This window comes from Myxocyprinus asiaticus, chromosome 6 (assembly GCF_019703515.2).
Source record: "Myxocyprinus asiaticus isolate MX2 ecotype Aquarium Trade chromosome 6, UBuf_Myxa_2, whole genome shotgun sequence".
Lineage (NCBI taxonomy): Eukaryota > Metazoa > Chordata > Actinopteri > Cypriniformes > Catostomidae > Myxocyprinus > Myxocyprinus asiaticus.
The window spans coordinates 52,626,950-52,654,067 of NC_059349.1; the positions used below are offsets into that span (position 1 = coordinate 52,626,950).

The 27,118-nt window shown below is 37.7% G+C and overlaps 1 protein-coding gene across 2 annotated transcripts; it reads right to left on the bottom strand.

Annotated features, from left to right (window-relative positions):
- Positions 1-1,281: 1,281 nt before the first annotated feature.
- Positions 1,282-27,118, bottom strand: LOC127442526 (tropomyosin alpha-4 chain-like). 2 transcript variants are annotated; one of them, XM_051700631.1, is made up of 9 exons: positions 26,856-27,118; positions 22,776-22,901; positions 9,761-9,894; positions 9,188-9,305; positions 6,279-6,349; positions 5,593-5,668; positions 4,732-4,794; positions 4,563-4,632; positions 1,282-1,776 (listed from the first exon to the last, which is right to left on the bottom strand). In XM_051700631.1, the coding sequence occupies exons 1-9, from the start codon at positions 26,967-26,969 to the stop codon at positions 1,694-1,696; spliced, it is 855 nt and encodes a 284-aa protein (XP_051556591.1). In that variant the 5' UTR covers positions 26,970-27,118; the 3' UTR covers positions 1,282-1,693. The 2 variants fall into 2 exon arrangements, with proteins under 2 accessions (XP_051556591.1, XP_051556592.1); XM_051700632.1 differs by lacking the exons at positions 22,776-22,901; positions 26,856-27,118 and adding an exon at positions 13,667-14,066.

A 27,118-nucleotide genomic window follows, 5' to 3' on the forward strand; every position in this document is an offset into this window, starting at 1 on the left:
CATTTTATTGTCATTTGTTTCATTTAATATTTAGACTATTCAGTTGGAAAACATTTTTTTGTTTAAACACTTTTTTATGATGTGTTATCATACAAGTTCACACTGTTGTAAGTGAAAAGGTGAATATGACGTCACTGAGAAACGTTCTCTTGGGAGATTAATAGAGGTGCGCGATGCATGCGTGGGGGTTGGCGTGATGCGAGCGCGAAGTGATCACCTGTGTTCTGCGACTGCTTTCGGGTCCTTGAATGATGTGTGACGTGTGAGTAAGGGCAGCCGGTGGAGTTTCTGGCCCCCCTAGGGTAAGATGGTGCCCCCTAGGGAGTTGGTTCCCTACGCAGACTGCCTAATTTGCATATAGAGAGCGGCAGTACTGCTCTGTGGGGTTTTGCAGTTTGGAGCAGCAAAAATAGTTAACCTTGTGTAAATTGTCATGTGAACATTTAGCTTTATGCTAAGCTAAAATGCTATTTCTTGCCTTTACATGCATCTGTTACCCAGTGTAATTATATTTTATAATGAATTCTATGACGAAAATGCACATTGGAGCATAACTTTTTTTTCTCTAGTAAGACCTTTGATATGAGAGCAAAGATGGACTGCAAAAATCGTATTCTTAATGAGAATTTACATATTGTTTTTCTGTAAAAACATCTAAAAATCCTTAAAACAAGGTAAATTTATTTGAGTAGCAAAACTGCATTAGATATTTAAGCTTTTTTTTTTTTTTTTTTTTTTGAGAATGTTTATATATATATATATATATATATATATATATATATATATATATATATATATATATATATAAAGTGAATTTTCCAACTTTATTAACTTGTTTATAGTCAAAACAACTGAAAAAATTTGCCAGTGCTAATCCAAATGATTTAAATTACGTTACTGACCTTGAGTAATCTAACAGAATACATTACAAATGACATTTTACAGCATGTATTCTGTAATCTGTAGCGGAATACTTCTTAAAAGTAGCCCTCCCAACCCTGGACATTTATGAAAAGTCAATAAAATCCATATGTTCTTATACATAATCCCCATTAAACCTCACAATCTTTTTTATAAGTTCTCATACATTTCCCTAACATCACAATTAGTACACAAGCACACAGACAAATGTGATTTACTAACTGTTTTATATTCTGTCCCTTTGTTGTTGTGTTCTTGTATTACTGTTACAACTTACTTCCCTCATGTTCCTACAAAAGAAATAAATAAAACAGCATTGACTTTACAATGCAAACAGCATTAAAAATGGACAAAATGTACGTATGTAGTTATAAAAAGGGAAATGATTTTACATGCAATAATGGCAAATAAACTTGAAATATTAATCTAATAAAAAAAAAAAAAACAGAAAACTGTACTAAATCCAAAGGAATTTTCTGCATTAAATACAACTTAAACTCATGCTACAGATGCTGTCGATAGTGATTAACTTGTATTTAACCTGGAACGTTCCTGTAAACTAGACAAATGATGGCACAGGACTTTATTTAATGAACAATATAGGTGCATACAGAAATCATTAGGAAATGATGCAAAAATATAGAACACAATAGTTGGAAATGACATAACTTTTAACATACAAAACATAAACACATGACATCTAAACATAAAACACTGTTGGAATGATTGACGACTGAAATGGTTCTTTTTGTGGATTTCTCTTCTTGTACGTTCACAAGCTGTTGAGCTCTTGAAGTGTTTGATCCAGAACTTGATTCATCTCCAGATTCTGCTGTTTTGCCTGAGCAAGACACTCTGAAATAAACCAGCACCATGATTTGTAAACATATGACAGACGGCACTGATCGCTCACATATCTGTGCCATTTGCGTAAACACAGTTCTCATTAAGTTAAGTTAATATAGCAACAGTAATATTTATAATAGGCAATATTTGTGAAAGTGAGAAATGAAACAAGTGGGGAACTTCTTAGAGCATAAAATAAACTTTTTATTAAGTTTCAGAGGTATAATTAAACATTGAGAGTGAAAAATACATGCAAGTGCAAGTGAAGAAAACAAAGTGGACAGAGATAAAGAAAGATTAACAGAACAGCAGTGCTTGATTGAACAAGAGTGTTATTAATGCATTTTTTTGAATGCTTCCTGGCCTACATATTACAGAATAACAAAACAGCATATATGCTCTTAAAATGTTCAATTTGAGCACTATTGAGACATAAAAGCATCTACAAGGTGTTCATGTCATTGAGGGCATGGTCCAGCTCCTCACTAATGGCCTTGTATTTCAGCTTCTGAGTATATAGTTCATCTGGAGGTCAAAGGTCAAAGAGAAGAGAGGAGTTTCAGCCATTGATGATGCATGGAGGAAACAGGAAATAATAGAAAGAAAACGATTGGAGAATGAGTTCAACAGGACAGAGGACAGACAGAGAGAAGAAGTTTATAAGTTTAAGGCGAAGAGTAAACTGCTCATATCAAACTCTCTATGACATGTCAGGTCTCATTTTGTGAATATAATGGAAATATATTTTAATTTGCTAAAACAACATAGGACGTCATGCCTACTAATATTTGCAAAGGTTAAAACTCATGAATCCTGTCAAGCACATGTCCAGGTCATATTTCAGAGGAAAATCAAAACAAAGCAATAAAGGATCATGTACACTACCCAAAATGCAATAACTACAAATGTTGGTCAAAACTGAGACCAAAATTGGATCTCTTAGATTATAATCTGTCCTGTGACCATCAAATATACACTTTCGTGGTCATTATACAACGTTTTTGACTGCAGAATGTGTAATTAACTAATCTGGATAAAGCATTCCAGAGAGGCATGTAATACAAAATTATATTTAGAATAACCATCACTTCTGCATTTATGTTACTTAAAAATACCCCAGTTCAAAAGATTTTCAAAAGAATCACAAAGTGAAATATTCTTTAAGTCATCAAATACAAACGTCTGGTTTTTGTGCCGATAACTACTGCTGTAAGCCCCAAATGGCTAAAAACTTTACATCTGCCATTGAGCCATTTTTTATTTGTCTTTGAGTCTGCTTGGCTGAATAATCCAATGTTATATCTTAGATGTCCAGAACAAAATATGCCATCCAGCAGGAAAATCATACTTAAAGAATCATCAGAAAAATATATTTGATATAAAATGTTATATAACATCGCAAAGGGAGGATCTCAGCTTTCTAATGACACATAGATTGAGCTTCTAGTCCACTCAGAGGCCGAGATATTCAATGAAACAACAAGGGTGGTGCATGAACTGAAAATTAGACTGAATGTCTATGGACGAGCACATCTGTGAGAGCTAAAATGCGTTACAGCGCCACCTACATTTCAGATCTGTATATTGTGATGGAATGTGATGGAGAAAAATATTTTTTCTAGTGCTTACTGCCATCTAATGGAATGAAATAAGTCTTTTCAAAGTGAGGTAAAGTGAACAGAACCAGAATTACATGTTTACAAAGTTAGGACAACAACAACAAAAAAATATTTTTTATGAAAAATCACAAGATTATAAACACAAACAATATTTCTTATGAATAATTGGAGTCTTTTTTTTTATTTGGGGGGATTTCTGAAAAAATGAGACAAATATTTTGCAATTAGTCCACAGTATGTGTGAATGGTGAGCTTTTAAATTTGAGTGTGAAAAATTGCGGGCGGCAGCCCAAAACTGCTTCAGAGTTTAAGGCTGAAAACGTTAAAGTCTCCGTATACATAAGTTAGGCATGTGAGGTTTCATTTGAACGCTTAGAATCTGAACGTTTGGAAATGTGTTGGAAAATGAAGCCTATTTTTAGGACAATGAAGATTTTTTATTATTATTATTGGAAACAAAAATAAAAGGCAAACAAACATTCTCATTACATAATACAGAAAATAATGAAATATTATTTAAATCGAAAACAGTGACAGAAATGAACTTTTCCATCAAGGGGCAGCTATTGCCCCATGAATTTCATTTTCAGGGGCATTTTGTACCTTTATGCACTCATATTCTGTTCTAGATGTTAAATTTCTGAACCTGGTCGAAATGTATTTCAACATACATAAACAATAAAGATGACTGACATGACTGTATTACAGTATAAGAGTCTAATAAGCATCACCATTGAGAATGATAGGATTAAAAACAAAGAAAAAAAGTTTAAGCATCCAGATGCATTACAGTAATGAGAATTTTAAAGGCAAATGTGCCTAATTAAAATAATGTCACAATGCAAAGAATCTTAATGGTCCAAAATAAATAATGGTTCCATAAAGCTTGATTTGCTTTATGCTAAATATAGTTTCTTTTTTCTTTTCTTCTCTGGATTTATCGGGAGAAATGTGACCTGGACATGTTTTCGAGAGATTCACCCATCGGAAAAAACATGTTGAACTGGTCCAACATGCAGTATTAGCATTGTCCTTTCACAATGAACAAAAGAAAATCAAACTCTTCTAGCTGACACACACAGTCACAGAGGGCAAAGGTTAAATTCCACCTGACAGTTTAGTGACATCATACACTGGAATTCCTCAGTACTGAATCACAGGGTGAGGGCTGCTTACCTTCCAGGTCATCGATGGTCTTTTCCAGTTTGGCCACCGTTCTTTCTGCAAACTCAGCACGGGTCTCAGCCTGCGGGGTGAAACCGAGATAAATTTAATTGAAAAGGAATGAGGGAAAAAAGTATAAGGATAAACAGCTGTGTGTGATTCATTTGCTAAAGTTGCACACCTCTTTCAGTTTATCAGCGAGAACTTTGATTTCCTCTTCGTATTTGTCCTCTTTCTCTGAATACTACAGACAGAAAACAAATAAATGTTACATACATTTTTTTTTAATGCCAAATATGATTAGCCCCTTGCAAAAGACCCCCTTCTAAAAATATAAAGGCAACACTGTACTGTATATTTTCATGCATAAAGACCCATTTACACTGTGTAAGGAAAACAGTAAGTGTATAGTAAAGTAATGGTAAACTTAGAAAAACAACATGGTGTTTCCAAAATTAAATAATCAGCTTTTATTTCATTATACTTGTCTAAAAAAAAAAATTGGAAAATATTTTGAATCATTTAACAGTGCATCATTTTCCCACAAATTATTAGGGTTTTTTTTTTTTTCTACCTAAAATTAGAATATTACAGAAAAAATTTCAATTCAATTCAAAATGTATTTGTATAGCGCTATTCACAATAAATTTAATTTAAAATATCTACACACAGATTTAAGATCTAACTGTTAAAATACACGTTATAATATCTTATTTTGTCTCTCAAATTTTCTGTGGACCCCAGTTTGTATATACAAATACCTTAAAATTCCACTAGTCTATTTTACGATTTACTCATTTCAATTTCATAATTAAATTCCACCCAAATTTAATTGTATAATTTTTTACTAAATTAAATGAATACAACTTAAAACCCATGTTTTATTTTTATTTTATATTGTTCGAAATTCCAGAAAGTTTTTACTGAAATGCGTAATCTTATAAATAGGCTTTTTGAGTGTAATTCAAGAGTTTAAGCAAGAAAACAAGATATTAAAATTATGTTTTTGAGTGTGTAAGTTATTGGAGGCCAGCTGACTTACCTTGTCTGATTGGGCTTCTAAAGATTTTAGGTTATTAGTTACATTTTTCAGTTCTTCTTCCAGATCTCCGCCTTTACTGTAAAAATGAATAAAAAAATAACATAGTAATATATATATATACTGTATATATATATAAATGATCATGAAGACCTGGAAACTTTTAACACAGTAATTGTACTTTTATTAAAATCAGGTCAGCAAGTCCTGATCCATGATCCAATAACTGCATTTGAACTTGTTATCTGTTAGCCAATCAGCTCGCTCACATGTAATATGTCAAGCCAATCGGCTCACATGGTGTAAGCTGATAGGTCCTTTGCGTGTAAACAGGTAGCCAATCAGCTTGCGTACTCTCTCTCTTTGACTATTTACATTCGCTCAGTTTGCAAATAAGTCAGTTTCACTGCAGCACACTGCGAGAGTTTTCTCTGAAACCCTCCACCTCCCCAGCTCCACTGGTCTAGATCTGCTACATGGGGATTTATGTCTAATTGTGCAACAGCAGCAGCATGTCCACATGTTTAACTTAGTATGTCTGTGTATGTTCTAGCAGTAGCAAGTCTCTGTCTCTGATCTAGTCCGCCAAGACCAATATCCAATCAACATGTCATACCCACATTAACATGCTAAATCTTTCAGAGTTGTCATGACTGAACTAGGTTAGTTAGAGATGTGGATGTACTAACAGTTCAGAAATCTCCGCTCTCTCTTCTGCTCTCTCCAGTTCACCCTCCAAAATCACCAGTTTACGAGCCACCTGCAAAACACACACACAAACATAACATTTCTAAAATCAAAACCGAACATTAACTGAAGCTCCTGACCCATATCTGCATGATTTTATATATTACACTGCTTCCATACGATTGGCTGATTAGATAATCGCATGAATAAGTAGATGTACAGGTGTACCTAATAATGTGGCCGGTGAGTGTGTATGAGTAGTATATATATATTAGGGCTGTCAATCGATTACATTTTTTAATCGAATTAATAACATACATAAATATTTGCTGAGAAAGCCACTCAAATAACAATAATTCAATATATAATGATTAAATACAGATAATTAAAATACATTATTTTGGCACAAGTGGCTTTAGAATCCAATGTATTGTATATTTGCATTTTATTGAACATAAGCCGATCATTCCCCTTTTTCTCCCAATTTGGAATGCCCAATTCCCAATGTGCTTTTAAGTCCTCGTGGTCACGTAGTGATTCGCCTCAGTCCGGGTGGCGGAGGACGAATCCCAGTTGCCTCCGCATCTGAGACAGTCAACCCGCGCATCTTATCATGTGGCTTGTTGAGCGCGTTGCCACAGAGACATAGCATGTGTGGAGGCTTCACGCCATCCACCGCGTCATCCACGCTCAACTCACCACGCGCCCCACCGAGAATGAACCACATTATAGTGACCACGAGGAGTTTACCCCATGTGACTCTAACCTCCCTAGCAACCAGGCCAATTTGGTTGCTTAGGAGACCTGGCTAGAGTCACTCAGCACACCCTGGGATTCGAACTAGTGAGCTAGTGAACTCTAGGGGTGGTAGCCAGCATCTTTTACCACTGAGCTACCCAGGCCCCCACCCTGAATGTAATTTAAAATTTAGGCTACGCAATAATATTGCTATATTTTCTTTGAAGTTCATGTGACGTCGCTTACTGCCCCCTGGAGAAAACAGGTGGTACTCCATGCTTGAATCGTTTATATTTAAGGAACATTCCTTTATATATATATCATATAAATGTCATACATGGGGGTAAATCTGTCTGTGCTTACAGAAATTCAAACCACTGCCCCAAGTGGCCAAAGCTGGAACTGTTGATGAACAAATGGGCACATGTGTACTCCAGTTTCCATGGAAATGTCCACAGAGTGGCTCCCAGTAGTATTTTAGTTGTTAATGATATAATGCAGTCAACAGGAATTCATATTTTTTTAACCATACACCCTAACCCAAACTCCAACCCTAAACCTAACCATCAGTGGATCAAAAATGTAATTTTAGGGAGGCCTGTGTAGCTCAGCGAGTATTGACGCTGACTACCACACCTGGAGTTCGCGAGTTTGAATCCAGGGCGTGCTGAGTGACTCCAGCCAGGTCTCCTAAGCAACCAAATTTTCCCGGTTGCTAGGGAGGGTAGAGTCACATGGGGTAACCTCCTCATGGTCGCTATAATGTGGTTAGCTCTCGGTGGGGCGCATGGTGAGTTGTGCGTGGATGGCGTGAAGCCTCCACACACGCTACGTCTCTGCGGTAACGTGCTCAACAAGCCACGTGATAAGATGTGCGGATTGACGGTCTCAGACGCGGAGGCAACTGAGATTCGTCCTCCACCTCCCGGATTGAGGCGAGTCACTACGACACCATGAGGACTTGCATTGGGAATTGGGCATTCCATATTGGGGAGAAAAAAAAAAGAAAAAAAAAGTAATTTTAGAGCAAAAATGCAACTTCCGAATCATGATCAACATTGTTTATGTGAATGCAATTACTTCCTGGTTCCAACAGGACTAGAACCCTGTCTAAAATGTAGTAGCGCTAAAAGAAAATGTTTTCATGCTTGAATTGATGCAAAAATGTCGGATGAAGCTTGTCCGTAATTCAGCTAAAAGGGGTTGATTTCAGAGTACATGAACTTTCGGAAGCAACAGTGTCTGCATATTTACGAACACAGAACAAACAGCGCTGGATAAAGTGGATATTTACTTACAATCAACTGAAACAAAATGCTCTGAGAAACTTAAGCTAGTGCTGTGTCATGAGAATAAGGGGCTGTTCACACAGGACGTGTTTTTGCATCCACTCGTGCTGTTTTTCAACCATTTTCCATAAAAATTCGCTAGATGGATGTTTATGACCACTACGTCACTTTTACTTTGTTTTTAGCATCTCTTTCAGGAACGCTGCTTGTTTAGACACTATGTTAAGTTAAAAAGAACTTCAACTGTTAAAATCGCATCTCAAGACACCTGCGTTCTGCTCTTGTCGTTGTACTGCGTCTTGCTTTTGAAGCGTTGCTCTGAACGGTTGCTGTTCTTTAGCCAGTGCTACACATAGCCTACTCGAGAAAATTAATAAATGCTTCTTTCAAAGTCATCAGAATTTAACGCTTTGGTGTTGTTTTTGTACAAAAATAAAACTTTTTTTTTTTAAATCTCCTGATGGAACATGCACCCGAACCCCCCTACCAATAAGGGTAGCCATACTTAAGTCAGATTTCTGTGCGTTCTCAAATCAAAGTGGAATTGGAATATAAAAATATACAGTACGCCCAAATATATGAGATATCCTTTTAGATATACTGTATGTTCATATATGGAAATATATCAGATTTCCGTATGGGTTTCAATGGCAAAACTAGTGCAAACAAGTAGTAGAGAAAGACTAATGGTTCACGACTTGAAGCTGCTATAGCGTGCAGCCCCCTCTGTTGGCCAAAACAAACACCACACGATTGCGGCGATCACCTGTAGGCTCAGCTGCTTGGCCTTTCTTTCCACATTAGATACTATTTTACTTTGCAGGCTGTTTTGAGCTCACAGTAATATGCATATGCACGTGTGCATAGGGGTGTGTGCGTCTAACCTCCTCGTATTTGCGGTCTGCCTCCTCAGCGATGTGTTTGGCCTCTTTCAGTTGCATTTCCTGGATTTCCATCTTTTCTTCATCTTTCATCGCACGATTCTCAATAACCTTTATTCCTCTGATGACATTACACACACACAAACACACACACAAAAACACACACACACACACACACACACACAAAAACAGATTTTTATGCATGTGTCAATCTGCACTACACAGTTTGGACACTTAAGTCAAACTTAAAGTTGTCTGAAGGTCATTGTACGAAGTAACAAAATATCAAAGTGTCATCTGCGCTTAAATGCTGCTTGAGCTTTTCTTAGAACTAACTTCAGTTTTCTGAGCCATTTTTGCTCAGTGACTTTTAATCAACTTGTGTCTTGGTGATTTTAGTGGATGTATGAAGTCAGTTCCCCTCAAGTTCACACGGATGTCCTGGCAGAGTAACCACAGGTGAGCACTTTCACTAGCAACATGTTCCACTAACGTTTGACAAACACAAAATGTCACAATACTCCATGTCTTCATTTTGAACAGTATATCTACTATATCTTTTGTGTGTGTATTGACCTCTCGCTCTCATCCGCTGCTTTCTCTGCTTCCTCTAGTTTCTGTAGTGCCGTAGCCAGTCTCTCCTGAGCTCGATCCAGTTCCTCTTCAACTAGTTGGATTCTGCGGTTCAGCGCGGCAACATCACCTTCTGCCTGCACATGCACAGAGAAACAGATCATAGGTGAATAATGGGTTGTGTAGTGTAGTTGCTGATAACTGGATCATCTGTTTAACACATTTTCACCATATGTAATCAAATTCTGCAGAATTCTTCAGATTTAATCAGTGTAGAAATAGAAAACATAAAATAGCAATTCTGTGATAGATAGATAGATAGATAGATGTTTGAAAGAACACTCTGTGAATGTAAGTCTAAAGGATTCTTTACATTTTTTATCATCCGTTGCAGGAAAACTGTAAGTCCGATCAGTAAGAAAAGTCATAGCAACATGACTCAGAACAGCCTGAAGGTGTTTGCCAAATTTGATGGATGTAGCTTGAAAGTTACAATTGCAAATTTTAGTCTTGGTTTAGGGATTCTGGAAAAACACTAAACCAGTATTTTGGCTTTTTCAAGCCAACATAACAAGCCCAAAGTCGCTTAAAATAAGCACACATGGCACATAGCAACACTGGTTTAAACCCATTCTTTCAATTTCACTCATTTGAATGAGAGTTTTGTCCTATGGCCACACCCCTTCCTCTCGTGTGGGCCTCACGTCCATACAAGGTGCTCCTTTACGCATGCAATTAGCATTGCATTATGACTCTGTATTTAGACAAAAGGAAACTGCCAAAGCAAAAAAGTTATGAAGGAGAAGGAGCCCACCCAAAAACTTTGTTCCAAGCCCCATGAAATTTAGTGGTGGCCCTGTTGTGGCTGTTGGTTAACATTAACCAATAGCTTTTTAGTGCGGCTTGCCTGTGCAAAAACTCACCCCACAATTGTAGGGCATTTCACTTTCATTATGTGGAAAAGAGAACTTTAAATATTATGCTAAACATCCCCTTTTGTGTTCCAAAGAAGAAAGAAAGTCATATGAGTTTGGAGCAACATGAGAGTGAGTAAATGATGACATAAATGTATCGATTTTACATTTTTGCGTGAACTATCCATTTAAACTCCCTTTAATACCCATCTTAACGAGACACAGAGTCAGAGAGAGGGCTGGTACATATGTGTCTGTTACAAATCAGTTGATGAGGAGGAACCAGACGACAGCGGGAGCTCCAGACCTCCTGGTGTACAAATACACAATCATTTTAAACCATCACAGCTTGCTTGTTATAATTTACTGATTTGTTTAGCAAGTGACAACTGTTGCCTTTACCATTCAAATCCATATGGATGAAACTACATTAGGGTTGACAAAAAAGACAGGAAGTGAAGAGGTAAATTATGCGGTTGGCGTCACTTCCCCAACTTCCTGTGGGCAGCGGTTTCCAGGAAGCAGGGCTGCTGTGTCGTTATATTAGCGGTCTGTGTCTTCATTTGCCTCTTTAGAAAGCCAAACATGCTCAAAACAAAGGCCAACAATAATGTTTCATGAAAATGAAACCAAGCAGGTTTGTTTAAGCCTTTCCAATTTGTAGCCATAGTCTAATTGTTCCTGTAGACCATGACAACTTTTCTTGTAAAAAATGACAGTAACTTTAGCAGTAAAAGAATGTAAAAATGCTACAGTAAAAAAAGATTTTTAGATTTAGATTTTACTGTAAAAATGTCACTCTTGATAAACTTTAAAATATCATGTGGCCTTTTGTAGTTACTACGGTAATTAACAATGCATTTTAAAGTGAAAAGCAGACTTTTATAGCTACAGAAGGTTAGTCTATCAAGTTTAAATAATTTAATAATATAAACGGTAGTGAACCGTAAAGTATAAAGGCATCAAAATTACATCCCGTGGGGCCTGGGTAGCTCAGCGAGTATTGACGCCGACTACCATCCCTGAAGTAGCGAGTTCGAATCCAGGGCGTGCTGAGTGACTCCAGTCAGGTCTCCTAAGCAACCAAATTGGCCCGGTTGCTAGGGAGGGTAGAGTCACATGGGGTAACCTCCTCGTGGTCACTATAATGTGGTTCTCGCTCTCGATGGGGCACGTGGTGAGTTGTGCGTGGATGCCGCGGACACACGCGCTATGTCTCCGTGGTAACGCGCTCAACAAGCCACGTGATAAGATGCGCGGATTGACGGTCTCAGACGTGGAGGCAACTGAGATTCGTCCTCCGCCACCCGGATTGAGGCGAGTCACTACACCATCACGAGGACTTGGGAATTCCAAATTGGGGACAAAATAAAATAAATAAATAAAATTACATCCCGTAAAGCCTGAAACATGGTTACTGTAATTTTTACTGTAAATGTCTGGCATCTATTTCTGCTGGTATTTATTATAAATTTAACTTAATTTTTGTTTACAGTGAATAGAGCTTATCCCGTCTGCATGCATAAGCCAGGGTTCCCACAGTCATGGAACACTTGGAAATATCAGGGAATTTTAACCTGGAAATTTGTGATTTCCAATTCCAGACCTGGAAAAGTTCAAAAAATTCCAGTGGTGAATATAAATGTCTCTAGTTGTGCTCAGTTCTCACATATTTCACTGGTGTTTAAATGCTCAAAACTTTTAAAAAGCCCTAATGACAAACGACTGGAAAGGTCATGGAAATTCATTGGTCAAAAGGTGTGGGAACTCTGAAAAGCATTATTAGGCTACATAAACTCCTCTGACACGTATCATCTAATAATGTTTCCACAGCAAAACTGATCCATGCTAGCCGAAATGTTGATGAGGAATCCGGCTGATGTGGAAAAACGATTTGGCACAAGAGTTTTTTCTATAGCCTATTTTGTCACATGCTTCATGGAAAATAATATTTTTCCCCACCAAGTGGGAAAAAATCCCTCTTTAATGCTCACAATACAGGTTGGATTTGAGAAGAACACGTTTTTGACTTATTAAATATTCTCTAAAGTAGGCTAAATCTTTCACAAAAATCCTCAAAACAAAAACTGGTTGCACTTTATTTTACAGTGTCCTTGTTACAGTGTAATTACACAAGTAATTACTGATTATTACTAATTAACAACATTTAGTTACTATAGGTTTAGGGTTAGGGTAAGGGTTTGGTTTAGGGTTAGTTGCTTGTAATCAGGGCCGTAGCTACAGGGGTGAAGGCAGTAATGATTCTAGGGGCCCATAGGACCAGGGGTGCCCCACAACAAATTCAAAACTGTATTTTTTAATAGGAAAGGGGCCCCAGAATGCCCAGCTATGGCCCTGCTTGTAATTATGCATAATTGACTGTTATTACTATACTCAATACATGTAATATTACGTAACAAGGACACTGTAACATAAAGTGTTGCCCAAAAATTTCAATATAATTATATAAGCAAAATATATTATAATATTGACATTTTTGATTTGAGGATAAAATTCACACACACACACACACACAAATAAACAAATATCACAATTTACGCCAGTTTAAAACCAGATGTTTGAAACCAACATATATAAGAAGATACTTCTTATAACCTCTGCTATTTGAGTAATTGGACAAGCTGTCACTCTGTAAGGGGTAAGTTGTCACAATGGGTGTTTAGTTACACTGAACTGAGAATATAATACAGCCTATACCTTAAAGTAAAAAAAAAAAAAATCAATAAATCAATTCACAGCATACACAAAATGTCAACATAATCATATAAGCAAAAAAAACAAAATATTTGATATTGGATTTTTTGTTAGTTCTGCAAGAGAAAACAAAGATTTATGCAACTGGACTTTTGACTCAAAGCGTTGTTCCCTTTGTGACAACCTGCCCCGGTCTCCCCTATTTCAGTTCAAAGAGCTCTGAAATAGGCTAACGTGAGAAAAGAGTTCATGAATGAGGTGGTAAAGCTGGATCCCTCACTTTCTCCCGCAGATCTCGTTCATTGTCCAGTTCTCTGTGCAGAAACTGCGCTCTGTCCTCCGCATCATCCGCCTGTTGCTGCAGCGACTGGATCTTCCGCTTCACCGCGTCTAATGAACTGTTCGACATCGCCAAAAATGTATACGAATATTTAAACGCGCAGTTATCACTAGAAGTTACACAAACACCCAGCCCGTGTACTATGCTCCAAATACACAAAAAGCAGTTCGAGAGAAAAAAAAAGTACACTTGTTCCAAATGAATGAATGAATGAATGAATGAATAAAGAGCGCAAACGTCAGATTTGTTTCTATGTTGCTAATAATGTCGCGAACTTCGTTTTCGTTTGCGCGTCATTGATTTCGTGGCGTTCAGAATGAGGAATCTGGAAAAGGAAGACAAGAATGCGCAAGAAAGTCCAATCCCAGGAAGACGATCCTGGTTTCAGATGACATCAGAGGTGAATGGGGGGTGGGGGTGGGGGGTGTTGGGTTATATATTATTAATATAATATATTATATGGAATCGGATAATATTGACAATATAAGCAATGACAAATAATCAGAGCGTTTCTTTGTATCCAGTAAATCAGTGGGAGGCTTTGAAACTTAAAGGGATAGTTCACCCAAAAATGAAAATTCAGTCATTGTTTACTCACCCCTGTGTTGTTATAACTCTATATGACTTTCTTTCTTTTTCTGAACACAAAGGGAGAAATTGTGAAAATAAATGTTGTGCTCAATGATGTCATACAATAGCAGTTTATTGTGACCACCTCTTCAAGCTTCAAAAGAACACAAAAGTATAATTCAGAAATCTAATAAATTATTTAATGAGACTCATGATTGTTATGAAAGCATACGATAAGATTTGATGAGAAACAAACTGAAATCTAATGTATTATTTAGTGAAAATGTTCACTGACTGTTGATCTCCTGTGTGCATTCATGATAGGACACGAGAGCAACAGTTCACGCAGCCCCCTCGTGACATTGGGGCGTTCAAGCGAAAATTTGTTTGTTTATCTAAAAACAGGTCCTCCGCAGCAATAGTGACAACAGAACACAACACAGCTGCACACAAAACAGAGAACAGAACTTACTAAACATGTCTGAAGAGTTTGTTGTTGAAGAATTGATGCATTTCTATGCCCAGCCTTATTTTTTTGAAAGTTTTTGGACTGGTGCCAGTTCACAGTGGACGGAGTTACACGTGCGATGCCGAAAATAGAAAACAAGTGATCGATAGAATATACCGTCGCTCGTCATGGCTGGTTAGGACAAAAACTGTGATTACCATAGAAAAGATACCTTTTATTGCGTGTCGTTTGCCGTCAGATTAGGACACGGTGTGACTGTGGAGGCCTGTAGCCTCCTCTGTGTTTCTGTTTGATTTCAGAGTCCTCCGTTCAAAACAAATAAGGCTGGGCATAGAAATGCATCAATTCTTGGACTACAAACTCTTCAGACATGTCTAGTAAGTTCTGTTCTCTGGTTTGTGTGCAGCTGTGTTGTGTTCTGTCGTCACTATCGCTGTGTTGGACCTGTTTTTAGATAAGCAATATGGGTTTTTGCTTGAACGCCCCAATGTTGCGAGGGGGCTGCGTGAACTTTTGCTCTCGTACCCTATCATGAATGCGCACAGGAGATCAACAGTCAGTGAACATTTTCACTAAATAATACATTAGATTTTGGTTTCTCACCAAATCTTATCATCTGCTTTCATAACAATCATGAGTCTCATGAATAATTTATTAGACTTCTGAATTATACTTTTGTGTTCTTTTGAAGCTTGAAGAGGTGGCCACCATAAACTGGCATTGTATGACATCACTGAGCACAACATTTATTCACAATTTCTCCCTTTGTGTTCAGAAAATGAAAGAAAGTCATATAGAGTTATAACAACACAGGGGTGAGTAAACAATGACTGAATTTTCAATTTTGGGTGAACTCATTATTTAAATCTTAAATGTAAGTCCGTATGTTAAGCAGTTTGAGCTTTATGGCAGTAAATGCAACAAAGACGAAAAAAATAAAGAAGAGGAATTTTAATAGAGTTCTATCTTGCAACACTGTAAAAGCATATGTTATTTTATGTACTGATTCAAATAACTTTTCTTAGACACAATACATTAATCTGAACTTATTCATCTTCAAAGATCCACATAGCTCAAGCATTATTGATTATCAATAGGTCTATGTGTTGACCATCAGAAGGGTTTTGTAGTATCCACTGTAATAGTTATCTCAAATAAAATAAAAGAAATAGTTTACTCAACTTAAGCTTAAATTAGACTATTTGTACTAATTTTAATTAAGTTATCGTCACTCTCTAAACCCTACAGTGATCATTAATACATATTAAACATATTTAAGTGGTCCCAATTAAACAGTACTTGAAATGTCATATTTGTAAATCATAACTCAAATATATACGTTCTTGAAACTTTGGCTTCGAGTACTACTAACTCAAAATGATCAAGTACAGAATTGCAGCTGTGTGGAATACCCATAAGCACTTACGCTTGAATAAATGATGTATGTTTGGTCAAAACTAGGGAACTTATGTAGAAAAATAATAGCTGTTATTTAAAAATGTATATAGCTTTAATTCTTATGTCTATTGTTGTTGTTTTGTTGTAGCTGGTTGATAGCTGTGATTTGTATTAGGGTGATTAGTGTTACCTCTGGTGAACTTGGAGCCTGTTAATTTCAAGCCATTCTTCTTTACTCAATTGTACTTTACAAAAGTGCAGATTTATGTGCAATAAGAACTACTAAGGAGAATCTAAAGTGCAATATGGCTAACCGAGACTCCAGTCTGAATTTCCCTTATACTGTATTAGACGTGCTATAACTCAATTTAAATAATACATTAAAAAAAAAAATGATACATTAATCACAGATGAGTTAAGTTTACTTGAAACTAGATAACTTTACTTAAAAAATTAAGTTCAGTTTACCTGAGTCAAATAAGTACATTTATTTAGAAAAAGTAGAAAAAGACACACAAACATATATGTGCAAACACTAGATTCTGATGGGTATTTCCACCTAAATATACATACAAGTAGGCTACATACAAGCGGCAATTCTTCTACATCTGTTTGCATATTCGTATTCTCCAACACATGAAGTGGTGTGGTAGAAATATTGAAGCAGTTACAGGGCAGCCCACTTGTTTCCGATCTGACTGCATGTTGGCAAATTTCACACGGCACGCTTGGAAAAACGTTTCCAGACGCAAAGTCTACACAGAAATAGATCTATTGTCTGGGTCTAAATTCTGATTGTTCAAAGCCGTTGTAAAATGCAGATAAATACACACCTGTGACCACACTGTTGCCATGTACAATATTACTTACTAATAAACCAAACTATTTATTGAACTTTATTGTTTTTATCATATTGATGTTGCTGCTGTTTTATGTAAAACTAAAATCCACTCTAGGCCATTATAATGATTTTACCATAGTTATTGAGGTTTTAGGCACTTAGAAACTCTTGATCCTCGTGTGACCCTGCGAACACATGCGTGGACGTTGTATTTTGGCTTTGCTATATGCAACACATAATTTAAATTTATGTAAACCGACTGATCTCAGTTCAGGAGACTCTGTGCTGTCAGTAAAGGGTTAAACTTTCGAAGCACGGAGTCATGTGACAAAACAACATGGCGCTGACCACAGCAGAGTTTGTCTTTGGGAGAAACGCCAATTAAACTACATCTGGTAAGAAACCTAATTAAGTTTTTACATTGAAACCTGTATGAGTCAAAAGAGTCTCTAGTTTCATCCGATATGGCATTTAAATTTTTTTTTATGTCTGTAACATCTAAATACATGAATAACCAACACTCCTTGAAACATAATAAACAATTTGATGAAAAAAAAACCTGACTCTCAAAACTTAGCTCCGCTGTCCACATATGTGGACATACATTTTTAGGAAAACTAGCTGCTCTAGAATTTTTCCCCCCCATGTTTATTAGATGCTACTAGTTACAAATAAAAAAATGGAAATGCACACAGCAGTCACGCTCAGGTCTCAGGAGGTTGTAAATGATACAATCACTGTAATGCATGACCTCAAGAGGGGTATGCAGCTTTCATCAAACCTCATTGTGGAAACAACAGGAAGGAAATTATTTACTGTAAATGAGAGTTCAATGTTAAACCTATTAATTAAAGAAATATATTGCAATACCATTTGTATTCTGCAAAAGTGCTTTTAGGCAAGTCATGTCACTTGGCCTCCACATTTGTAATGCCACTGGGCAACTACTGTATTTTCAAATAACATATTACAGACAATGATGGTATCATAAATTGTGCTTCTTTAGTTGAAATCATGCAAAAAAACAAAATCTTTCAAGCTGGTCCAGCTAACATGCATGCACGTTCTCAAGGTAACTGCCAATCGATGTCTCCATCAAACAGGTGATTGGCGGGACTTTCAGTCGCTATATTTGCGTTACGATTTCTCCCATTCATATATGACCCGTTGCATCCTTATAAGGTCCCTGATTCTGCTTAGTGGATACCAGCATGTGTGGGAGTATTTCTGCAAATGTTTAAGGAGCTTCAGACAGTGTGTGTCTGTGTGTGTGTGTGTGTGTGTGTGTGTGTGTGTGTGTGTGTGTGTGTGTGTGTGTGTGTGTGTGCACGGAAGGTCTCAGAAGGTTGGATTCATTAGACTCAAGAGTGGAGAGTTCATTGTTTGCTTTAGTCAAATTCTTCACATTCCTGGCCTGTGTGTGTGTGTGTGTGTGTGTGTGAGGTAGTGAGTGAAAAGAAAGGAATTAATGTGTGAAACTGCTCTGCAAAGAACCACACCATTGCCTTGTAAAAAAAAATATTACACAAGATAGAAGATCATGTGCATGACTTAAAAAATGTAAGATTTGCATCATGAGAAGTAAATCACCAAAGTTCATCCCAAAATTAATCTTCTGTCTAACCCTCATGGAAAACCAAAGGGGTTGTTAGGAAAAATGTAGGGATTGACAGCCTCAGTCACCGTTCCCTTTCATTGTACAGAAAAAGAATAGATGCATTGAAAGTCGATGGTGACTGAGACTAACATTCTACCCAACATCTCCTTTTCTGTTCCACAGAGGAAAAAAATTATTCCTATAAGAAGTTCCTTCTCTCTCTGCACTTTTTTTTCTTTATAATGTTTCTCATTTGTGCAGCTCTCATGCTCTCATGCTCTCATGCTCTCATGCTCTGTGGTTTGAATTTTCTCTCTGCGGGTTTCAGAGGTGACTCTCGCCCTAAATATCCATTTCCTGTGCATGTGAGCCAGGATTCCACAGCGTTCAGAGGTTGTTATATTGGAAAAGAGCTGATGAATTCAAGCCATGCTAGTAAATTCTACACTGAAGACGTTTGACGTCTCAGGGGTGTCTGGTAACAAAATGAGAGGGAAAGACATTTATTCAAGGCTGTCAGCGGTAGCCAGAAAGGAATGTAGGTAAACTTTCTATTCACATTTTTTTTTTTACACGGAGCTGTTGACATACTCACACTATGATTAAAGCATCTTCATCCACTGGAATGGGAACAATCTGTCTGAAGCTTCCCATCCCGGCCAGGTGCAAAGATTTACTGTGGTGCCACATGAATATGAAACCTCTTATCATAATCACAAGTGTTTTTGGTTTTGATGCTGGAGTTGAAAACTGAAAACTGAATCCATTGATAATTTTTCTTCATATCATCATCATTCTTCATCATTACTAACATTCTGCTACAGATTCCTCAATTAAATACTGTATGTATGTTAAGCATTTTCAGGCAATATCTCATGAGTAGGATGGAAATTGTAAAGAATTTAACAGCTGTGGTCCTGTAATGGTTCCATTAATGATTCTTATAGAATTTTCGAGAAAGAAATCTTTGAAAATAAGACTCTTCAATTCTTGTTGGATTTACTGGCCTCAGCAAGTTGTTACCAAATGATGAGATTATTTAATATTTTAATTTTAAATGCCTACACAGACATCTTAATTAAGATATTTTAATAATTTGTTAACACCACTAATTACAATAAAACTCATAATGTGTATCGTTAACTACAAATAGTCTTATCATCAACCATCCAGTAATTACTATGATTTACTGTCGATTTAAAACAATCGGCTCATAAGGGTCATTCATTCTGGAATCAGACTACATTGGTCGTGCTGCATGTTTTGCGCTGTAGATTCAAAAGAAGCGGTTCATAAGAGTCATTCGTTCGTGATTCAGACTCCACAGGTCGCACTGTGTTTCACGCTGTAGATTTTTAAGAATCGGTTCGTAAGAGTCATTCTTTTGGGAATCGGACTACACTGGTTGCACTGTGTTTCACACTGTAGATTTTAAAGAACCGGTTCAAAAGAGTCATTCTTTTGGGAATCGGACTTCACTGGTCTCGCTGTGTTTCACACTGTAGATTCAAAAGAAGCGGTTCATAAGAGTCATTTGTCCGTGAATCGGACTTCACTGGTCTCACTGTGTTTCACGCTGTAGATTCTAAAGATCCGGTTAATAAGAGTCATTCGTTCGGGAATCGGACTACACTGGTCGCGCTGTAGATTCAAAAGAACCAACTCATAAGAGTAATTCGTTCGTGAATCGGACAAACTGGTAGCGCTATATATTTTGCACTTTAAATTCAAAAGAAGCGGTTCATAAGAGTCATTAGTTTGAAATTCAGACTACAATGGTCGCACTGTGTTTCACGCTGTAGATTCAAAAGAACCAGTTCATAAGAGTCATTTGTTCGTGAATCAGACTACACTGGTCGCACTGTGTTTCACGCTGTAGATTCAAAAGAAGCGGTTCATAAGAGTCATTTGTCCGTGAATCGGACTTCACTGGTCTCGCTGTGTTTCATGCTGTAGATTCTAAAGATCCGGTTAATAAGAGTCATTCGTTCGGGAATCGGACTACACTGGTTGCGCTGTAGATTCAAAAGAACCAACTCATAAGAGTAATTCGTTCGTGAATCGGACAAACTGGTAGCGCTATATATTTTGCACTTTAAATTCAAAAGAAGCGGTTCATAAGAGTCATTAGTTTGAAATTCAGACTACAATGGTCGCACTGTGTTTCACGCTGTAGATTCAAAAGAACCAGTTCATAAGAGTCATTTGTTCGTGAATCAGACTACACTGGTCGCACTGTGTTTCACGCTGTAGATTCAAAAGAAGCGGTTCATAAGAGTCATTTGTCCGTGAATCGGACTTCACTGGTCTCGCTGTGTTTCATGCTGTAGATTCTAAAGATCCGGTTAATAAGAGTCATTCGTTCGGGAATCGGACTACACTGGTTGCGCTGTAGATTCAAAAGAACCAACTCATAAGAGTAATTCGTTCGTGAATCGGACAAACTGGTAGCGCTATATATTTTGCACTTTAAATTCAAAAGAAGCGGTTCATAAGAGTCATTAGTTTGAAATTCAGACTACAATGGTCGCACTGTGTTTCACGCTGTAGATTCAAAAGAACCAGTTCATAAGAGTCATTTGTTCGTGAATCAGACTACACTGTCGCACTGCGTTTCAGGCTGTAGATTCAAAAGAAGCGGTTCATAAGGGCCATTTGTTCAGGAATCTGACTTCACTGGTCTCGCTGTGTTTCGTGCTGTAGATAAAAAAAAAACATTCATAAGAGTCATTTGTTCGGGAATGGGACTACACTGGTCATGCTGTTTCACGCTGTAGATTCAAAAGAACCAGTTCAGAAGAGTAATTCGTTTGAGAATCAGATTACACTGGTCGCGCAATATATTTTGCACTGCAGAGTCCAAAGAACCGGCCCATAAGAGTCATTAGTTGGAAAAGCGGACCACACTGGTCGCGCTGTGTGTTTCACACTTTAAATTCAGAAGAACCGGTTCATAAGAGTCATTCGTTCCGGATTCAGACAACACTGGTCACACTTTATATTTTACACCATAGAGTAAAAAAAACCCAGCTCATAAGAGTCATTAGTTGGAAAATCGGACCACACTGGTCGTGCTGTATGTTTCACACTTAAAATTCAAAAGAACTGGTTCATAAGAGTCATTCGTTTAGGAATCGGACTACACTGGTCACGTTGTGTTTTTTGTGCTGTAGATTCAAATGCGGGGTTGCAGTGCTGTTGAAGAGTTAGAGTATGTAAATCCGAGAACCGTTAACAAAACTGAAAGTCATGAAAATCATTAATCTCCCATTCAGTGGTGTTGCGAGGTGGAGGCTTCAGGGGTTTAAACCCAGATGTATTGTCCCAAGCCCCTGATCTTTTTTGAAGAAATATACATGTTTCACTTCAGAAATAAAACATGTTTATGACTTTGCCTTTGTTTGCACAGTAGTCCGTCTGTCCGTGATGAAAAGCAGTGGCCGCTGACGGTGCTAGATTACCGCTTTCAGTTCACAGCAGAAACGATCATAAATCGGGGTTTAAAACCCTCCCATTTATAGCCAGCTGTTCAACACTACCTGTTCTGGCCAGTAAGTGGGACTGTTGACACTCGGGATGTTTCAACTATCTGTCATTGTTTCAAAGAACTGATAAGGTCATATGCCTAACCAGGTACTACCAACTGATTAGAGAAATTGAGATCTTATCTCTAACTTCTGTGCTTAATAATTGTTCACAGTTAACAATGTGACTTGGTAAGTTAATAGTTTGAACTTTGACATTATTTAAAGGAAATTAATTAAATGTTATTCATATACGTTATAAATGTACAGCCTATATAACTACATACATAGTAACTGAACAATGTTCTCGTACATTTTATGTGCTAGATATTAGAAATATTTTATCTTGGTTTGATATAGCTTGCTAGGTAGCTGTCTGATAACATCAGTTACTGTAACGATACTGACCTATAGTGTTAGGCAAATTAGTTGTTCCTACTTGAGCTCAGCAGGCTAGCTTGCTAACTCATTCATGAAGCCATAATTAAATCAGAGATTAGATGGCTAGCTTGCTCTTTTTAAAAAACATCTCTGTACCCAACCCGACTCAAGAGGAGACAAAACAGAAATGGAGATAAACAGCGTCTAATTGGTGAAAAGAAAATTATTTTATCTGTAAACGTTGCTTGATGCTTACAGTAAATACTCACATCTGTTGCCTTTTTCTCAGATAACTCCAGTTTCTCCTGAGCTTCTTTGAGAGCTTCTGAATATTTATCCAGTTCATCTTCAGTTCCCTTCAGTTTCTTCAGCAAACCAAGCAACTCATCTTCTAGCTAACAGAGACAAAAACAAAACCAACAATACATTACTAGATGGCTAAATAGAAAGATAGACAGATAGATAGACAGAGAGACAGTGGACAGAAAGATAGATAGATGGATGGATGGATGGATGGAAACATGGATGGTTTCACTCGAAAACAGAGAACAGAACTTACTAAACATGTCTGAAGAGTTTGAAGGGTATCGAAGAATTGATGCATTTCTATGCCCAGCCTTATTTTTTTAGTACTCGGAAATCAAACAGAAACATAGAGGAGGCTATAGGCAGCCACAGTCACACCATGTCCCAGTCTGATGGCAAATGACACACGACAAAAGTATATTTTCTATGGTAATCAGAGTTTATGTCCTAACCGGAAGTGACAAGCGATGGTACATTCTATCGATAGCTTGTTTTCTATTTTTGGCATCGCGCGGGTAACTCCATCCACTGTGACTGGCACTGGTCCAAAAACTCTCAAAAAAATAAGGCTGGGCATAGAAATGCATCAATTCCTCAACAACAAACTCTTCAGACATGTTTAGTAAGTTCTGTTCTCTGTTTTGTGTGCAGCTGTGTTGTGTTCTGTTGTCACTATCACTGTGGAGGACCTGTTTTTAGATAAACAAAACAAGTTTTAGTTTTAGTTCTGGGTTTGCCAGCTCTATTTTGATTGTTACATGAGGTCATGTCATGAGTAATAAAATTTTCCTTGATATTTTGAGGTCTTTCTACTATAAAAACATACTGTACATTTCAGAACTCAAAACTTAATCCCCAGTGCAATAAAAGCATTTATTGAAACCAAGCTGCAAAAACACCTCGTTCTCTACTTCCGTGACTACCCTACGTCACATGGGGTACATTCATTTATGACTGCCTCTACAGCGAAAAACATCAACGCCTACTTAAATTTATCGCACCCTTGGGCCGCCCACTGGTTCTTCAGTTCATAAACTGAGAGTGAAGGACAAAAAATGCTTACTGTGGCCTCACTATTCCTGAACATCAAAGGGGACCCATCTGGACTATTGTAAATTATTTTAGTATTTAAACATACACAGACAGACGTCTTTGACCGCTTGATACATATCTCGGGCCGCTTTTAAAAGACGTGGTGTCAAGTTACACTGAAGAGGAGAAGCTATTCTCTGTCATTCAGCTGCTGCCTCTTGCATCTTGGATGCGTTCTTTCGGCCATCTTTGCAATTTTTTATTGTTCGTGTATGAAAACGTGCTGGATGGATGCTTTTGACCGTTTAGATGTGTTTCCGGCTATGTGCATTTCCGTGCTGGATGATACTGGAAACTGAATGTGGATGTGTCTTCAGCGTATTTCAGCGTGGAATGCATGCTTTTTTCTTTCGGCCCATATCAGTGTGGATCTGCGCATCTTATCACTTGGCTTGTTGAGCGTGTTACTGTGGAGACATAGCACATGTGGAGGCATCATGCTATTCTCTGCGGCATCCACGCACAACTCACCACGTGCCCCACCGAGAGCGAGAACCACATTATAGTGACCACGAGGAGGTTACCCCATGTGACTCTACACTTCCTAGCAACCGTGCCAATTTGGTTGCTTAAGAGACCTGGCTGGAGTTACTCAGCACGCCCTGGATTCGAATTCACGACTCCAGGGGTGGTAGTCAGCGTCTTTACTCGCTGAGCTACCCAGGCCCCTGCAAAGGAACTGTTATTGAAGGATGGGGCAGTTAAAAACACCTGGACCCAGGGCCGTAGATAGTGGGGTGAAAGGTGGTAACGATTCTAGGGGCCCACAGGTCCAGGGTGGCCCCACAACAAATTCTAAACATTTTTTTTTTCATAGGAAAGGCACCCTAACCAATATACAGTCAGGGGTCCCAGAATACCTTGCTACGGCCCTGCTTGGGCCCAGTGCAAAACAGTAAGTTAACAGTTCCAATCATGAATATTTCAAATGTCATGACTGTTTGATAGTTTATAGTGCTGACACCCTGTTTACACCAGGCGCGTCCGTTGACGTGACACAATGGCTTTAGGCTGTCTACACTGGGCGTGACGATACAAACTTTCTAAACCATTTATTTGTGTTGTTGGCAGTAGTAGCGCCAGCGTGCAGTGCAAAATGTAACGGGACATCTGTTTACTGTCTGCGCAATGCACCACAACGGACAGCATCGTTGTTTATAATGGGTTCTATTGCTTTTGATGCGACGCGACTCTCGTGTCTGGTGTAGACAGGGTGTGAGTGTTAACAGTTGTGCTTGAAATGAACAGTTTAATATATTCAGATGCAATGTGTTGGATGTGCATTATCTGTAACCCTGAAATTTTGTTTTATAATGTTGTGGAGCTTGTTCGTTCTCTTCAGATTGAGTTTCAAAAATGGCTGAATTTGAGGGGCTGCACGCTGTTAGCCAAGCAGGACAGTGGGTGTTTACGTTGAAGTTTTAAGGAGGCACTTAGGCCAAAACTGAGCGTTTCAGACAGAGGGCCAGACACAGAGTGGAAATTGATCATATATTACTAAATTATGAATGTTTTAATGTAAAAAAACATTACTAACATTAACAGTGGACCTCAAGTAACATAATAAAACTATAAAAAAAAAAAAAACATTTCATGACCCTTTTAAAATTAAAGCAGGATTTGAGTGTTCCGGCGGATGAGGATGCTGATCGCTGCATCAAGTCTTAAATTGGGATCTGTTCCTCATACAAAGCCTTCACACAGCATCAGAAGATTCGGAATTCAGCGCACTAATAGCATGGATTACTTTTACGATCATTTTTATGTTGCTTTTCTCATTTTTTGAGCCATGACTCTGAAAACTCCTTGTGTCCCAAGGAAAACCAAACCGCGCAAATAATCAATCAATAAATAAACCAATAAGTAAATGATGAGTAAATGAGAATTTTAATTTCATTTAACTGTCAAATGTATCCTTATGGGTAAAGTATTGAAATGAGTTGAAAAGTATCAGTAGTTAGATACTGACCAAGGATGATGTTTTGATGCCGCATTCAAAAAGTTGCTATATATCCGTTAATTATAAGATTGTGTTGCAAGATCACAAGCAGAATGATAATGTTTACAATAGAGTTGCATTCATGTTCAGGAATGTTAAGAGATTAACAGGACACTTCACTCTAGAGACTTGTAAACAGGCCTAGAGAAACAGCTGGCGTGCTTCTGGATTATTCCTGGTTCCCCCAGTAGCCCAGTGATTCCCTGTTGGGCTTTAGTGATGCCAGGAATAACTGGGAATTATCAAATAAAGCCACACCCTTTCTAGTTCCCCTCATCCGTAATCAGCCCATCATAAACTACAGACTCTAAAAATGTATTGCAGTACTGTATATATATATATATATATATATATATATATATATGCATACATACATACATACATATCATTTAACCATTAAATATTAAATGGTGTGAATTCTGGTAAATTGGGCTACTTTTTGACATTGACTGTCACAAAGTTTACCAATTTACCCAAATTCACATCGCTTTCAAAAATGTACAATACCATATTGTCTTAGACATTGTACGAGGGTAATATAATGGTTTATTGATGCCACCATGATAATGGTAATTCCATTGTAATCTGTTATATTCCTTGAAGTACCTTGTAAATACATTGGTATACAGTATGACTCTTCAGTATGAATTTCTTGATATGATGTCAATGCTTTTAATTGTTTAAAACTTTTTAAGCTCCTAAAACTTTTTTTTATTTCCAAGTTTAAAAAAATAAATAAATAAATAAATAAAATCAGCGTGTTCTCTGACTTTGTGACCCTGCAGTATATAAAAACCATTGTGCCACTATAGTACTTTTTTTGTAAGGCTTGTCTCACTTAAAGAAATTGCTTTGCATAGGAAGGACATCATGGTTTTGGAATAAATACTCCATCACTCCTAGACCACAATCTCGTGTCTGGGCATCCACACTGCCTTCATCCACCACTCACCTGTTTGCACTTGTCTTCTGCTGCCTTCTTATCAGATTCGGCCTGCTCCGCTCGGTCAATGGCATTCTCCTTGTCCAACTTCAGCATCTGCATCTTCTTCTTTATGGCCTCCATGTTGACGTTTGTGCGTTGAGTGTCTTTTACCAGAGAGAGAATAAAAGGGAAAACTGAGAGCTAATGGGAGTCTAGAGCAAACTCAGACACAGAGAGAGAAAGCAGTGCGGTTCCTTGTCAAATGAGGAGGCCAAGTCCACCCGCAATGA